The 17529-nt window shown below is 33.2% G+C and overlaps 1 protein-coding gene across 1 annotated transcript; it reads right to left on the reverse strand.

The window, feature by feature from the left end:
* Positions 1-1476: 1476 nt before the first annotated feature.
* LOC11436577 (uncharacterized) lies at positions 1477-3356 on the reverse strand. The gene is made up of 3 exons (XM_039827940.1): positions 3065-3356; positions 2053-2789; positions 1477-1968 (listed from the first exon to the last, which is right to left on the reverse strand). The coding sequence occupies exons 1-3, from the start codon at positions 3354-3356 to the stop codon at positions 1477-1479; spliced, it is 1521 nt and encodes a 506-aa protein (XP_039683874.1).
* Between the last annotated feature and the right edge of the window lie 14173 nt (positions 3357-17529).

The raw sequence follows: 17529 nt of genomic DNA on the forward strand, positions 1-17529 counted from the left end.
ATTCATTAACCATTTTGGACCAATTGCTTGGTTCATCAATTTTTTTTTCGAGGCACTGATTTTTTTTTACACATTCATATTTATAATATTGTTTAAAATTGTATAATAGTATTATATGGTGTTTTCTTGTATAATTAGAAAATAGGGTTAATTAAGTTTTTAGTCCCTATAAATATTTACAGTTTTATTTTTAATCCCTACAGAATAAAATACACTTTTTAGTCCCTGGACAATTTTCCATCAGCATTTTTAGTCCCTATAAATTTTTCCATCAGCACTTTTAGTCCCTGTAAAAAATTTCCATCAACAGTTTTGGTCCCTAAAATGCTTAAGGAAAATGTCACAGGGACTAAAAAGTGTGATTTTATTTTGTAGGGACTAAACATAATACTGTTAATATTTATAGGGACTAAAAACTTAATTAACCCTAAAAAATATTACTCCCTCCGTCCCTTATTATAAGTCGTCTTTTTTTGAAAAAAATTGTCCCAAAATATAAGTCGTTTTATAATATCTATACCTCATTAATTAAATTTTTCCCAATTTACCCTTAACAGAAATTTTGAGCATTAACAATGAATAGTCATTTTATATTCATGCACTTTTAAATATGGAGTAAAAACAATGAATAGTCGTTTTGAGCATTAACAGAAATTGGCTACTTTTCAAAATTAGTTTTATTTTCCAAAGCACATACTCCTCTTAAATAATTTTCAATTCTCTGTGCCACTGTCCCATTCATTAATAACAATGGTGCTTTTTCTAAAGTCTAAACAGTGGTATAAATAAATTGGAAAAGTGCTCCTTTGTTGTTCATTAGACTTCTCAAGAAAAGACTTTGCTCATAAAAAAAATAGAGAGTGATAACAATTCCAATACTTCCTTAATCAACTCAAGTGCGCTGCATAATGAAGAGGAGAAAAAAGTTGCTCTTCTAGTTGAGAAAAATACTCCACGTGACTTTGATTTAAACAAGTTTCCACGTGATGATGGTGAAAAGCTGTATCTGGAACCCGAATTGAATCAAGTTGTGAGGCAGATGTTAGAAATCATTCTCCCAACCTGGTACTGAGGATGTCAAGTGGAGAAAAGTTGAGATTATATGAGAAGTTCAAGTGCAGCAACTGTTGGGAAATTTATTTTTACATATCATGCATTTCATTTTGTTTTTCTTTGACTAAACATTGTTATGTTTCAGTTCATTAGAGTGGTATTGATCTCATCTATGAATTTGAGAAAATGAGCTGTTTTTTATTTCTAATATCAAGCTTGCCCATCAACGTTAGTATTAGCATATGAATTGTCATTGTTTAATCCAGTTATTAGCAAATGTTTGACAATGAAACAAAAAAGATGACTATATACGATATGCTGAATTTTTCCATCAAAATGAAGCAAAAGTAACATTAGAAATTGAAATGAAGCAAAAAACACATAATTAAAGATAATGTGATCACAACCCGATCACTATAGGCATCAATTAGAATCATTTCTCAAAGATTGTAAAACATCTTCCACAATAGATGGGTCACATTTCATTTGTGTAGGGAGTTGACCTTCTCTTTGTAATATTGCTTTCTTAATATGTGGAATTTTATAATTGTTTGAACCTCTTGTCTTCATTATTTCAATCATGCATGATTGCAAGGTTAAAAATACGCGATTAGATTGAACAGCAGAAAAAGCTTCAAATGAACGCTCCACAGCACTCACAAGTTCATCAATAGTTTTTGGAGCTTCCTTATATTGTAATGACTGAATCGCACTAAAAAACCCAAGGTCTAAGACATTTAGATCAGGAGAATTTGGAGGTTGACACATTAAGCGAATATCAAACCCACCTAATTTAGCCGCTTCACAAAATTCTGCATCGTTGTGATCAATGTGAGTTCTGGCATTATCTTGTTGAATAAAAATCGGATCCCGTACACAATCTTTTGGCCACTTTTCTCTGATGGCAGGTAGAACCTTTTCAATTAAAAAAGTTCTACTAACTTCTTTGGTTACCGAAGTTATTGGTTTTGTTTATAGTGTCCCTGCAGCTCTATTAACACTGTTTCTTTTAGCTGGCTCTTGAGTGACAAAAGGGAAAACACCGATTTTTCCTGAAAATACTTCATTCCCTTCTGCATCAAATCTCGGGCGGGCTACAGCAACCAAAAACATTACTTTTGCAATGAAATTTTTGCTCTTGCAAGTGCGCAATGGTTCCTCCTCATCTGGTAGCAAATAATAATGCATGGACTTCTTGGTAATGTATAACCATTTCTCATCGATATGAACAATGTTATGCATAGCTGTGAAAGTTGGATTATGCGGTATGCTACCACGTTCAAGCATTGACAAACAAAAGTTCAATCGAGAGATCTTGTTTTCTTCTTTCAAAAATGGTTTTATGGCATTAGAGTGACGCCGTATAGTTCCATGGTTAAGAAGTCTTGCCAATGAGGACTTGCTTATATTCAATGCACAAGATAAAGATCTTAAAGTAGTCCTTTTTGATAAAGGAACATTGCGGAATTGAGTGTGGTCGATTTGAACTCTCTTACGTCCACAATTTTTTGTCTTTTTATGAGACACATCACCGACGTCCTTTAGTTGCTTCCAAATACGCTGGATAACTCTTATGGAAACCGGATACAATGAAGAAATCATTTTTGTTGTACCTTTCTTTAATTTTCCATTCACACTAGATTGCAACAAGAGACGAGATACTGATTTTCTTTCTTCAGTGGTTAAAAATTTACGTCGCTTGCTGCTATCATCAATTTGTGCTTCATTTATATCTCCTAATAAAAAAAATTAGAGTAACATTAAATTAAATCAATAATAGAAGCAACTTCAGAGGCTAGCTATTTGCAATGGTATAGAAGTAGTGAATTAATTCATAAATATGAAATGGAACGTATTAAAAGAAATAATAAGCATAAAAAAAGCGCCCTCTTGTGTGGATGAAAGAACGAGTGAAGAAATGGCAGGGATTGAAAAGAAGCATCACTTAATTAAAGTGGTGTAATTTGAACTACATTCTAATTGTAAAGCAATAAGAGAAGAAGTATGGTACCAGTAGAATTCAAAATGGAATTTGGGATTGCTTCATCATTCACTTCTGTATTTGTGTCATCGTCATCTTCAGGAGAATTATTCTCTGTAAAGTATGGTTCTTCGTTCAAATCAAATTCTCTCTGACTTCTTCTTATTTCAGAACTCATATTGAGGTCAAGGCCAACAGTAAAATCATCTTCCACTGCCTGGTTAAGGTCTGGTACAATGTTTTGTGATTCCCCTAAAGCAATTTGCTCAATACCTTCATCTTCATCTGCAGCTAATAAATTCAAATCAATATCTATTGTCATTTTGTGAAGCAATGATTTGGAACACACATCGTACTTGAATATTTAAGCTGGAATATTGTTAGTTCCCAAAATAAACATTGGTGGGAAAATATGGAGGGAACATTGAAATATCCAATTTTTATTCATCGGTTCTATTGTGAAACTGAAGAAAAAAAAAAAAAAAAAAAAAGGTTAGCATCAAAATTGAAGAAAATATAGTAACTTTTCATATGTCTATTGGTTACCGTTCCAATAACTGCATATGAAGTAATTGGGAGAGTAATTTTAGAGATAGTGGATTATAAATGTGGAGTAAAGTAGAGAGAAGAATTTTGAAATGATAAAATTTTAAATAGGGGTAATTTAGGAAATTTATTTAAAAGAACCTACAACTTTATCGTTACTAACCACCTTTTTTTAATCTTGATGATATAGTTATTTGCGACTTATAATAAGGGACGGAGGGAGTAAGTGATATTGAGATTTTTTGATGACCGTGTACTCACCTTTTGTGAGATAAATCTTAATAAAATCCCCTAAAAAAATCTTAATAAAATGCAAATGAAGTTGGATAAGAAGTTATATTAATATTGTAGTTGTTTCATCTTTTTTTGTTGAGAACTCGGTATTTGAATCGAAGACATATTAACCCGAGTAGTCCAATCATATCATTCATTTGTGGTGGAGCTTTATTTTATTTAAAATTATAGATTAGTCCATTGAAATTAACACCAGATGAATATAATCTAAGATCTTGTGAGGAGTACATTCTAAGATCCCAAGTCAACAACATAAGACAAACTCAAATGAAGTTTTGTCTTTCATGATAGTGTTTGTAGAATTTATAAATTATTATGACCTTAGAATTTCAAAAATCTTATTGGTATTAACTTTGAAGACATAATTTTGATGTTTATGTAATTTTCATTGTCCATTATTGTGATATGATTATAATGACAAAAATGAATGTGTACCTTTATAATGAAGACCATTTTAAAACTATATCGAGATTGTTTCCTACTTCTAAGTTCTAATTTCTATTTAAATACCGATCAGCCTCATATTTTCTTTCTAACAATATCAATCAACTTCAATTTTCATAATTTATCTTTTCATCGATAATTAATAAATTCAAAATAAAAAGTAGTATAATTTTATGTCAAAGAAATACTGTTGAGATTGTTGGAAAAAGTAAACTTAGAATTTGAAGGTCATAAACGCAAAAAAAAAAAAAAAAGGGGGCGCAGGGGGTTGTTAATTGTTTTGGTCTCTTTTAGCGTTTGGTTCTCTTTTAACTGATAAAGATAAACACCAAATGTAAAAAATAAGGGAAGCGAGATGACACAAATTATTTATCCCGGTTCACCCCATATTACGTCCAGTCCCCTTGCACCTCTCCAAATGAGTTTTCCACTATAATCAAACCTGATTATAAAGACAACCTAGTCCTAGATATCCTTGACTCAGATGTATATATGACTTCCTAATCTCAATCCAGAGATTTACAAAAAGTGATTACAACAGTTGTGTTGACATAAACTCTAAGAGTGGTAAACAAATTAAGCACAGTACACTAAAATATATCTGTTTTGATTTTCTTTGACTATTATAAGGTATATACTATGAACAAATAAGAATTATAAGAACAGTAGTATATGAATAGGTTAAAATTTGTATGATTACGTGCGTAAGTCAGTTTCTTCGGATAAAACTTGTCCTTAATGAAGTTCGATGTCCGTTGCTAAAGAAATCCTTGTCTTTGAATGTCTGATTGAATGCTGTGATATTTTTAATTAATTGTAGTCAACGAATCAGCCATTCATTTCTATAAATGATGCTCTTAATGAAATTTACTCAATTACACAAGTCAGAATAAAGTTTTCTTTCTTAGCAAAGAGTCGTTGCATACATCAATGACATGTTTTTTAGTCATACGCTTGGTACAAAGGATCTCCGGTCCAGAGGCTTGCACCATAGAGCGTTGATTTCCCCAAAGGTTGACCTTAATCTGGATATAGAGCCTTGTTTTTACATATGACACAAAGCTTCACGTTAAGGTTCAGAGCGTTGACCAGGTCCAAAGGCATAACTTCATTAATTCACCTAGAATTTCCTGCACACTTAAACACATATTAGAGTATCCTAATTATTCTTATATGCTTTGTTATCGTAAAAACTTAAGGGTTTATGTTCTTTAAATAATTTTGGTTTAATAGAATTATTATAAAGTTATAAACAACAAGAAATAAAGTATCGATCAATTAAATATAACTTTAAAGAAAATAAGTTAGGGGAAAGTAAACTTATATAATTTGACCGAGACATGGAAAGCTTGAAAGGATATGATATCAATGTATTTTCAGCTTCGACATAAGTTTCATCCTATGAATATGGAAATGTGGCTGGGTGGTACAAGCATATTGCTGCTTTGACTATAGTGTATGTGTTCATGAGAAATCTGTGGATATAACAATTTTAAGAAATGTTATGTTCACCATGTGGATTGGACTCAGTCAGTTAAACTGGGAAATTAGATGTATCATTTTTAGATGATGGAGATTAGCTCAGCTACTTTTAAATATCCAATCATTAGGATCCATAATAGACTTCTAACTTTGATATCCATTTCATTAACATAGGGAGGATGTGTCACACCTTTTCTTTGCTTGCAATGTCCAGAAGCGTGTGTTATATGTCCAGCAACAAGGGAGGATGTGTCACACCTTTTCTTTGCTTGCCCTTACACTATTCAAGCCTGGCAGATGTCCGGTTTGTGGTCTGAAATTCAGCAAGTCTTAAGTCAGTTAGACACAGCTTCTGCTATCATTTTCCACTTGCTGCAACATCTTACAATAGAACTGTTGAGGCAAAATCCCTAATTAATTTTAAAGATAATAAACTTTAATGATTAAGGATTAAATGGATTTTGATTAATTCCTTAGTATTTAACTTGTGCTCTTGAGTGTTTTCACTAAGACAGGAACAAGGTTTGAATCATACTAAGATGCATAAAATCAAATGACATTGAATCCATGAACTAATTCTGAAGTTCAGAAAGTTAGTTCAAAATGTTGATCAGAGAGTTGATCAGAACGTTCTGATGATAGTTCAAAAGGTTGTTCATAAGCAACCCAGATTCATCAAGAACATGAAGAGCATGCAAGTACAATTGACATAAATAAAAGGTCCAGAAAAGTACATCTGCATGGATCTATCAACAAATAAAGGCATGAACAAGGAACTATGTCAAAAAGATCTTTAATGTTCATCCAAGACTATGAACATTAAAGTACTAGGAGTATTCCAATGAGAATATTGTCCTAGATGATGCATTCACTGCACTTCAGTTGTATCTTACTATTAGGTTTGATTACATTAAAAGTTAAGTCATACAAATCAACCTAAAGTAAGAACAAATGGAACATTCTGAGATTAGAATGTTCACTTCTGCACATGCTTCCAGCCATGATAGTGTAGTTGGTGGAAAGATGGAAAAGCTAGCAAAAGGAGATCTTGCATCAGAGATAATGTGTACTCTGATGTGAATCAAGCAAATCTCCTTGAAGCATGAGCATGAAGATTGCAGATCCACTATCCTCTCTCTCCTGCACCAAATCCAAGACAGATTTGATTCAACTTTATCCTACTTTTTCAAGCAACTTTTGATGCATACGGAGAAGTAACTTTTGAAGGATAAAACTTGAACAAATCTCATGTCAAGTATTGGATGGTCCCAGAAACTCATCAGACATTCATCCTTGATGAACCCAAATGAAGAACATCATGAATATCAATCATTCTGATGAAGAACACAACAACATTCTGATGTTCAGAATGTTCACCCAGATTTTCAAGTAAAAGCTTGTGGGGCCCAGGACACGTGGCATAACACCATTGGTCACCTTACAACGGCTATATGAGCCCAAAGACTCTATAAATAGAGATCAAAGGCTCAACATTACTTGCACCATTGCAAAGCATACAAGAAAACAACTTGATTTTGTTTGAAGCTCTTGCAAACTGAAATTGATCAATCTCTAAGGCTTTCATTTACTTAGTGCAAATCAATACTCTCTGTTATCTTAAAGATAACTTCTTCTTCTTCCTCATCTGTTTGATTCACAAACATTCAACCTCCATACAAATTGTAACAAAGTCTCATCTAGCTTTAGGGGTACTAAAGTGTTAGTTTGAGCAAAGGTTGTAAAAGTCTAAGTGGTTAACTTAGCAACAAGGTGCAAGCCTGCTGAGGCTTAGAGAATACAGAATTGTAATTGTTCAGGTGAACAAAGATTGTAAGGTGCATGATTTGAGAGATTATCTCAAGCATCATAGTGGAAACTCTCACAAGACTGTGAGGAGTGGACTAACCCACATTGGGGGAACCACTATAAATTCTCTGTGTGTTGATTCTCTCTTCCCTATACTCTTTACTTACTGCATATACAACACACACAAACACATTTACCTTATTAAACTGTTTTTGCACTCAGACATCATAACGTTCTGAAGTCTGCTTTTAACTTAACCATTCCAAGTTTCAACTTGAGAATCAATTTTAAGTTATAGGTTTAGTTTTTAAAGGGTCACAATTCAAACCCCCCTTCCTTGTGACTATTTTATCCACTTCAAGAACAAAGTCAGATTTTTGCTGCTACAATGTGGAGTTTATGGAAGCATAGGAACCTAATGGTGTGGGAGAATAAAAATGAGTCGTGTGCCATGACTGTTGATCGAGTGCGCGTAATGATGGAAGAATGGCAACTCGCGACTGCTAACCGTTCCACTCCTGCACAACAGAATATGCATCTGCAGGCTTAAGCTACTACTGCACAGCAGCCTCCTGTGCACATGCAGCAACTTCCTACGGCTGCTGCACATTCTGCTACATGGCAGCGACCATCCCATGGTCGTCTTAAGTGCAATGTGGATGCAGGTTTCTCAACAGCTAAGAACAGAACCGGAATAGGCATTTGTGTGCGAGATGATGACGGTGCTTACGTGCTTGCTAAAGCAATCATCTTCGACATTGTGCACACGGTCCGGGTTGGCGAAGCTTTGGTTTTATACCATGTTTTGGAATGGCTAAGTGATATGCAATTTGACAATGTAGACTTTGCGACGGATTCAAAAATTACCTATGATGCCTTTCACTCTCATAAAGATGACGTCTCCGAGTTTGGACATATCATTTCAGCCTGTCAAGCTCTCTTCTCCACTCACTTTACAAACTCTCGGGTTGAGTTCACTAGGTGACAAGCGAATGCGGCAGCTAATGCACTTGCAAGGGAGGCCACTTCTTTAGCTAGTCCCGTCATTTATTTTAATATCCCGCGTTGTATAAACAATATCATCTTTAATGAAATGCTATAAGCATCTTTCCTTAAAAAAAAAAATCTATAATTTTTAGATGATGGAGATTAGCTCAGCTACATTAAAATATCGGCTTAAATGTGTTTGGTCCCTGCACTTTCATCTAATTTTGGCATTGGTCCCTGCGCTTTTTTTGTTTGGCATTGGTCCATGCAGTTTGTAAAACTTTTGATTTTAGTCATTCTGTTAAGTCTCAGTTTAAAAAAAAAAAACAAAACTAACGGTGTGTCACGTGGACAAATCATGACACGCCACGTGGCACACTAAAGACCGAGAAATTTTATTTTGGTTTAACAACCCGTACATAGTCATATACAAACTCAAAGGCTAGAAGTAAAAACGAATAAAATTATATTCAACAACAAATCACATTTACAGACTTCAATATCAAATTATATTCAACAAACTCTCACTTAAGAGTCCTAATTTCAAATGATATTGAGTAAACTCTAACTTAAGAACCCTAATTTTGACTCATATCAAACAAACTCTCACTTAAAAAATGTATAATCATGTGAAATTCCACAAACTCTGACTTAAGAACCCTAATTTCAAATGATATTGAGCAAATTCTCACTTAAGAACCCTAATTACTAGTCATATCGAGCAAAATCTTACTTAAAAACCCAAATTTAATTTAATCAACAACGTATCACATTTATGGACTTCAATATTAATTTATATTCAACAAAATCACACTTGAGAACCAAAATAACAAGTGATATTCAACAATCTCTCACTTAAGAACCGTTGTATCAAGTGGTATTCAACAATCTATCACTTAAGAACCATCATTTCGACTCATATCGAGCAAACTCTCACTTAAAAACCCTAATTTGAAATAATCAACAACAAATCATACACTTACGAAATTTAATATCAACTGATATTCAACAAACTCACATTTGAGAACTGTAATATCAAGTGATATTCAACAAACTCTCACTTAAGAAATCTAATTTCAACTAATATTTAACGAACTCTCACTTAAGAACCCAAATTTTAACTCATATTGAGCAAACTATCACTTAAGAACCTAAATTTGAACTAATCAAAAATAGATCACACTTACATGCTTTAATATCAATTGATATTAAAAAAACTCACACTCGAGAACCGTAATATCAAGTGATATTCCATAAACTCTACCTCAAAAGTCTAATTCATCAACTCATATCGAGCAAACTCTCATTTAAGAAGAAACATTGAAATTATTTTGGAGGAACAAAGTAACTTGTAATGTCTTATGTTTTTTCGGCGATGACTTATGTTTTGTTTTCATAGTTTATTAGGTTTAAGTGTTAACTATATGGATTAACCAGTTATTTGATGTGGTAAATAACCCTATTTTATTTATTTGATTGGATAATTTGCTAAACTATTGGTGACCAAATTATTGATCATTCATTCAAAAGAATCCAGGTAGACTTAAAAAGGGTCACGGTGTCAAGCACTTTGCCTTAGTGTGTGTATAACAAGACCAATCAACAATAGAGAAAAATCGCAAGTTCTATAAGTAATTGGCTGTATCAGCCACGACCTTAAACTTCTTTGTGCGCTAATGACTGTTATAAGTCTAGGTTCTGATCCATAGCGATTAATTCCAGTAATTGGATGGTTGGATTCTACTTATTAGGTGGAAATTTATGTATAACCATGTGATGTTTAGAAAACTTGTCATGAATCCCCATGTTCTAGTTTGCCCAAGTGGTAAACTTGTACAATTCTTAATGTGTTCTGAATATTTGTATCTTCACGTTCTAGTTTGCCATTGCGGTAATTTTGTACAATTTACAATATGTTTTGAATGCATGTGTTATTTTTGCTTGAAATGGTTTATCGATGTTTCAACTATGTACATTTTATGGTGTTGATTTGTTTATTAACTTAATATTGTATGTGGTGTTAAGATTATGTGATTGTACTATGAGATGTTGTCTTCACGTGCTTAACATGAAGGTTGAGTGAAACACCTCCTAGTGGCCACTAAATTGTTAGGAAGCCATAAAAAGTTATAGCTATATATATATATATATATATATATATATATATATATATATATATATATATATAATAAATCATTTGTCACAACAATAAAACAAAGATAAGATTTGGGAAAAACAGTTAAAAATACTTAGAAATTCTCAAAGATAAAAATGTGGTTTAAACAAAGAATATGTTATGATAGAGGTTTAGTACGACCTATATTTTTAACTGTTTTTCCCAAATCTTATCTTTGTTTTATTGTTGTGACAAATGATTTATTCTATTTTTTTGCAAACAAGTTTTCTATTGGAAAGCTATAGGAAGCTAAAGTTCTCAAGTCCATGTGGGCTCAATATTGTTTTATACTATAACTTGGACAGTGTATACTTGCACCCAGTCTTTTCACCCTTAAATACTCATAGTGTTTTGGGAGACACCAAGTGACAAAACAAAAACGGAAAACAGAACTAAATCGTCTAGTTGAGTAAAAAATTGACTAAACCACATCCAAATGAAAATAGTTTTTTTTTTTTTTTTTTTTTTTTTTTTTTTTTTTTGCAATTTTCATTAGGTTGGTTTGGTTTTGAACATCCCTACTCATAATCCTAGTATGATTTGGATGATATCATAAGGTAAGTTGTCGGTGATGGTTATGCTTTAGAACCGAGTGTATGAGTTTAAAAGATGAAAAATGAATGTTTTTATATTTTGCTGGTATATCACAATTTTTCTGGATTTGGATGAAGATATGGTTTGGAGTGATCAAGATTTGGATGAAAAAATTGATAATTTATAAAATTTATTTAATTACTTTTATAAAATAGCCGCCAATTGAGATATTTTTTATTTTGTTATTTGTCTAATGGCCAACACACACTCAAATAAACACACAAGAGGGGAAATGTGGTCACCTGATTACGAATTTTGGGTTCCACATAAAATATCGGCTTAATTACACTTTTGGTCCTCGTGTTTTGGCCTACTCACGAAACTGGTCCTGCCCTTTTAAAACAGAACAAAACGGTCCTTCAATTATCATTTTTGTTGCATTTTTCATCCTACCCCCCATTTTATTCTCCAAAAACCCAGAGAAATGACAGTTTTAGACCTACCCCCTATGCTCAACCATGAAATAAACAAGGAATAAAGCATGTGGGTACAAAGAATCCACTTTATTCAACACACTAACCAAAAAAACCATAATTTCTAAGATATGTTTCAAATTAGGGTTTTTTTGGTTAGTGTGATGAATAGAATAGATTCATTGTGCCCACATGTTTTATTCCTTGTTGATTTCATGGTTGAGCATAGGGGTAGGTCTAAAACCGCCTAAAACTGTCATTTCTCTGCGTTTCTGGAGTTTGAAAATAGGAGGTAGGACGAAAAATGCAACAAAAATGATAATTGAAGGACCGTTTTGTTCTGTTTTAAAAGGGCAGGACCAGTTTCGTGAGTAGGCCAAAACACGAGTACCAAAAGTGTAATTAAGCCTAAAATATCCTCACAATTAACTAATAGTTAAACAAAGCTATAATAACTAAAAAATACAATTAACACGTCACATCATCAGTTTTACATAGTCAGATGTCCCGAGGGACTAAAACTAAGAAATCTTATGTTACAAGGGTGGAATCTTAATTTTTTTACAAGGACTAAAACTAGAACTCGCCCATATGGCAGGAATGAAAAACACCTTCAACCTGTATAACATTTAAATAAAAAAATTCATGTGAATTTTTTTATTGAAAATATTAGACTTTTTTCAATAGATCATGTGAAATGCTAACTTAAAACAACACCTTACCCTGATGAGAGTGTGAGAGTGAAAAAGAATGAAAGTTTGATGTCTAATTGGAAGGAGGAGGATTGTGTGGAATTGTGAAGTTATTTCCTCTATTTATTTTTTGATTTTTTTAAATTTTATTTTTGGTTAAAATCGGTCAAAATATGCATAGGAACTATTTAAAGCAAATTGGAGAAGTTAAGGGATCCAAATCGCTCATTTTAAATTTGGGAACCAAAATTGCACATTTGTGAAACTTAAGGGGTAAAAAATCAAATAAACATTTGATCTAACACAAAACCCTACCCTAGTGAAATCTTTATAAACACGTACATGAGTTCACTTTCACAATATCCAGACGGCGCTCTCCCAAATGACAATCTTCAATTTTTCTATCACCTTCATCACAATCTTGTATTTGTATTGATCAATAAGTCAGATCTTTCTGGATCATCTTTCTTCTTCATGGTAATCTTGTATTTCAATGTTCACGCTTGTTTAGTTGTTTGATTGAATTGAATAATGTGATATTTTCGAGAGGGTAGATCTATTGAATTTTACTCTACTCAAGTAAATACCATTTACATGTAAAATTTTAGGTGACAGATCTTTGTTATTTATTTTAATTGTCGTAGTCTGGATCACTTCTCCTTTTTAATTTTGTGTTGTTTTGTGTCCATCAGATTCAAGCAAGATAGAAGCTTAAAAATTACTCATGGGTCGTGATTCGATACCTAATCAAACAGGGACAATTAATTTTGTTTTATATTTGTTCATCTTCTTTGTTGTGCTTTGCTATATCAATTTTGTTGGCAATGCTCAACATAAATCTTCGACGAGTGTGATTTCTTTGATTAAATACTGGTAAGATGATACACACAAACTATCTCTAATTGTATTATAATTTATTTTGGACTTTTTGATTTTATTTTGATGAGGTCATTCAATTTAATTTTAGGATTTCTCTTGTAGGATTTTTCGAAGCATCATATATTGCTGGATGTGTCTCATGGCAGACCGACAATTTCACTTGATCTTTGTGAAATTGAACTTTAGTTTCACCTACTGGTGCATTTCCACCACCTAGCATTTGGATTGACACTGAATTCTTCTTAATCCATTTGCTCATGCACCATGTTGAATAATGAAACTATTCCTCCACTTGAAGACATGGCATATGAATCATTCCTCCGAGCTTTCAGTTCCAGCCTAACTATTTCATGATCGTTCGATACTTTCTCCTGATACTCGTGTTCAACTGCTGTTTTCTTCGTTAAACTCATTAAACACTTGACATAGAACAAATGTATTAAATATCAATGTGTCGTTTACCTTTAGTGTCACACCAAAATTATTGTCACCTTTGAATTGAAAAGTCAACATAATTGGTATTTGGTACAAGGCTTGTGTAATAAGAGGCATTATTCACCCATAATAATTGAACTGTTATTAATGGTACTTCACCTAATTGATAACAAGTGCTGCCACATTCACTAATTGAATGAATTTTTGAATGTTGTTGTAAACACATCTTCCCCAATTTAAAATTGTTACTATAGATGCAAAATTGTCATCTAATATAACAATATCTGAGCTCTCTTTTGCAACTTCGGTACCTTGAATTTCCATGGAAAGTTCAATATTAGCTTCTTTCAGTGCTGATGCATCATTTCTTCCTTGATGTATTTTTCTTTTCAAAGTCAAATACGAAATTAGCGTAGGACCCACTATGTAAAATACCTATCCCGTCGTCCTTTCTTTTGTCAACCCAACATAACTTTCTACGTTCTCTGTCCACGACATCGCCAGGGCCGGCCCTAGGCATAGGCCTGGGATGCGATGGCCTAGGGTCCTTGCTCGTAGGGGTCCAAATTTTTTTTTATAAAGCAAGGGGCTGCCTATAGCAAAACTAAGAAAAATCGGGGTGCGTATAGCAATTCGTATTAGCAGGGTCAGATTAAAATCCTTATCTCGGCCCAACTTGTAAAAGTCCGTATTAGCATGGCAAGATTAAAATTCTTATGTTAGAAGGTTACTTTTTAGACCCCCCATATCTCTTTAGGCCTCCTAAAGAGATAAAAAATTCTTTTTGTGTAGTTGAAAAGACCCAACTCTTAAAAACACATTTAAATAAAAAAATCTTTTTGTGGAAGTAAAAAAATAGATGAGAAAAGAAACCTAAAGAGAAAAACCAAAAAGTTCCAAAACCAAACAATTGCAGTTTGTAAGAAAATCATTATTGATTCTCACCATTTTCTTAAATCATTCTCTCTTCAGGTGAATTGTTTTAGGTTTACGTTTTTTTTTTCTTATCCCAATTCTCTTTAATAATGATCGCTTCAATTCTCTAATTGCTTCAGGTGTTGAATTACAATTGAATTGGTTTATGTATTTTCCAATTGAATCGATTATTTAATTCACTAATTCTCACCATTATTAAATTCTAATTGAATTGATTTTTGCTTTCAACAATTGAAGTATGTATTGTACACACCTGAATAATATTAATGAATTGTTGCCTTTTTCCAATTGAAGTATTGTACACCGTACAAGTGAGTATTTGATCTTTTTTGATAAATTTGGTTTAAGTTCCACACCCTAACTTCACTCCTCCTCCTCCTCCTCCTTAAAATTTTTCGGGGTCTAACTTAAGACTCTCAATCTTAAGTGAGACCCACACCTTTTTAAGATTAAAAAATTGAAATATAATGATATAAAGTTATTGATAGTTAATTAAGAAATTATATATGAGTGAGGTGTACACATGAGAACCATTTAAGTACCAAAATATGTGTGTCTCCATTGTAGACACTGTTCCACAAATCGAGTTTTAACTCGTAAACTCGCCCGAGTTTACGTTTTTAGATGGCAAAACGTGTAAACTAGGAGATAAACTCGGTTTTTGGTGAAATCGGAAAGTTTGACGAGTTTGACCGAGTTAACACGTGTTAAACTCGGTAAACTTGTGTAAACTCGGAGTAAACTTGTCCGAGTTTACTTTTGAATTTTTTAATTTTGGTTATTTTTTTTCTCATTTTCTTTTAAAATCCAATTCTTTTTTCAATTCCAAAGTGCTGAAATGTTGCCTTTACGGTTAACATAACTCATTTTTCCATGCTTGTTATGTACAGAAGCTATGCCAATGTGTGACGATGACATACATTGAATTTTAGGGAATGCATTCAAAAGCTTGTTATTATTGATTGATTTGAAATCATTCAAATATATTATTTGCTCAAGTATTTAAATAAGAAAATGGAACAATTGAAGTTAAAGTTACAATTGAAGATGAAACAGAGTTTAAATGTACTGATAGTTGTAAATATGGCCACAAACACAACTCTATCACCATCTTTGACATCTCAAATCAAAGGTTGCCACTGGATCAATTACAAATACAAAGACCTGCAAAACCAACAAAATGTGAAATCGTTTGAGACGCACTGATCGCGCTCAAGGATTTTAATATACACTACGCGTCTTGGTGGTTTAAACCAAGGACACATAACTAGCAAAGATAACCCATGAAACAAAAACTCAATTCTACGATGGGAGGAAAATATTTGTCTGCGTGATGCAGTGTTTACAATGGAATAAAAGTTGTTTTTGAGATGAATATTGGTGTTAGTGAAATGCATAGCAAAGCTAGAAGTTTGTCATGGATCCTTATTCTTTGGATCCGGTGTCTGTTAATGGATGGATTGGATATCAAAGCTAGAAGGAAGTTGACCAACCGTTAATGTAGTTGAGCTAATCTCCATCTAAAAATGCTGTTTAACTGACCGAATCTAATCCACAAGGTGAACACAAAATTTCTTAAAATTGTTATATCCATACATTTCTCATGAACATAGACACTACAGTCAACCGCCTCAGATTAGAGAGCCTTCATTTTCAGAATTTATTTGTACGATTGTCGAGTGATATCACCCGCTAACAACTAAAATCATTACACAAACCACATTGATAACATCGCATAAAATTGTTGCATAAACAAATGGGAAGAGGAACTTACGAAATTCTCAACAAAGCATCAATATGCTAGTACTACCAAGCCACATTCACATATTCATATGATGGAACTTATCCCAAGGGTAACCTAAAGCCAATTCATAAGAAACAAAAAAATTAAATCATATAAATTATAGAAAACAACATGACCTACCCAGTAATATATATAATTGCATGTGAGAAGGTACTCATTAAGTTTCTTCAACTCATATTCATACCTCATGTTATAAGAAACTTTTCAATGCGTATAAATTGTTGACGGAGGGGAGTTCCATGTTCCGATATTTGTCCGCATATTGCAAAAAAAACTATCAAAATGACTGGCATGTGTTTATTGGATGTGATGAGGCAAATCAAGTTTGGAAGAGGCGGGTGTGTGGGATATTATACATGATGGAGCTGCTAGTCTTGCAATGTGTCTGCTCTCTTTTTTGTGCAGATTTTCGGACAATGTTTGCAACGAAATAGCAATGATGCTATGATGCATTTGGCGTCAAAGGAACAACAAAGTGTGGGAGACAAAACAACAGGCTATCCGATCAGTTTTTCAAATGGCGCAGGATTCTTTGTTGCAATGGCAGCCCCAATAGTCAGAACAGCAGCGCGGCAGCCAGCAGGAGGTGCGATGGAGCCACTGTTGGGCGGGTATGTGAAGTACAATATTGATGCGGCATTTTTTCGTGATCAACAATGTTTTGGAATTGGAATATTTTTCGGAACGCTCAAGATAATTTTGTTTAAGCATTTACAAAGAGGTTTGAGTACTTTCCTACTCCTTTAGAAGCAGAAGCATTGGGATTAAGGGAGGGTATAACTTGGCTTGGGGAATTAGGATTATCCATGATGCAAATTGAGCCAGATTAGAAGCTAGTGGTGGAAGCCATCATGGATACATCAAACAACAAATATGAGTTTGGCAATATTTTGGCTAATTGTAGATCACTGTTATTACAACATTTTCTAAACTTTAAGATAAACACAAAAAAACAACACTTTTAAAGATAATCAAATTTTTAAACTTCATGCTCTATGCGTGGATTC

The sequence above is a fragment of the Medicago truncatula genome, chromosome 7 (genome assembly GCF_003473485.1).
Source record: "Medicago truncatula cultivar Jemalong A17 chromosome 7, MtrunA17r5.0-ANR, whole genome shotgun sequence".
Taxonomy (NCBI): domain Eukaryota; kingdom Viridiplantae; phylum Streptophyta; class Magnoliopsida; order Fabales; family Fabaceae; genus Medicago; species Medicago truncatula.

What these genes read in the sequence shown, in the direction of transcription:
- LOC11436577 (XM_039827940.1), bottom strand. Translation starts at nt 3,356, where the DNA reads ATGACAATAGATATTGATTTGAATTTATTAGCTGCAGATGAAGATGAA. An exon ending in TTCCATTTTGAATTCTACTG is followed by an intron (nt 2,790 to 3,064) that starts GTACCATACTTC and finishes TTTTTTTATTAG; the next exon opens with GAGATATAAATGAAGCACAA. An exon ending in AGCCAGCTAAAAGAAACAGT is followed by an intron (nt 1,969 to 2,052) that starts GTTAATAGAGCT and finishes TTAATTGAAAAG; the next exon opens with GTTCTACCTGCCATCAGAGA.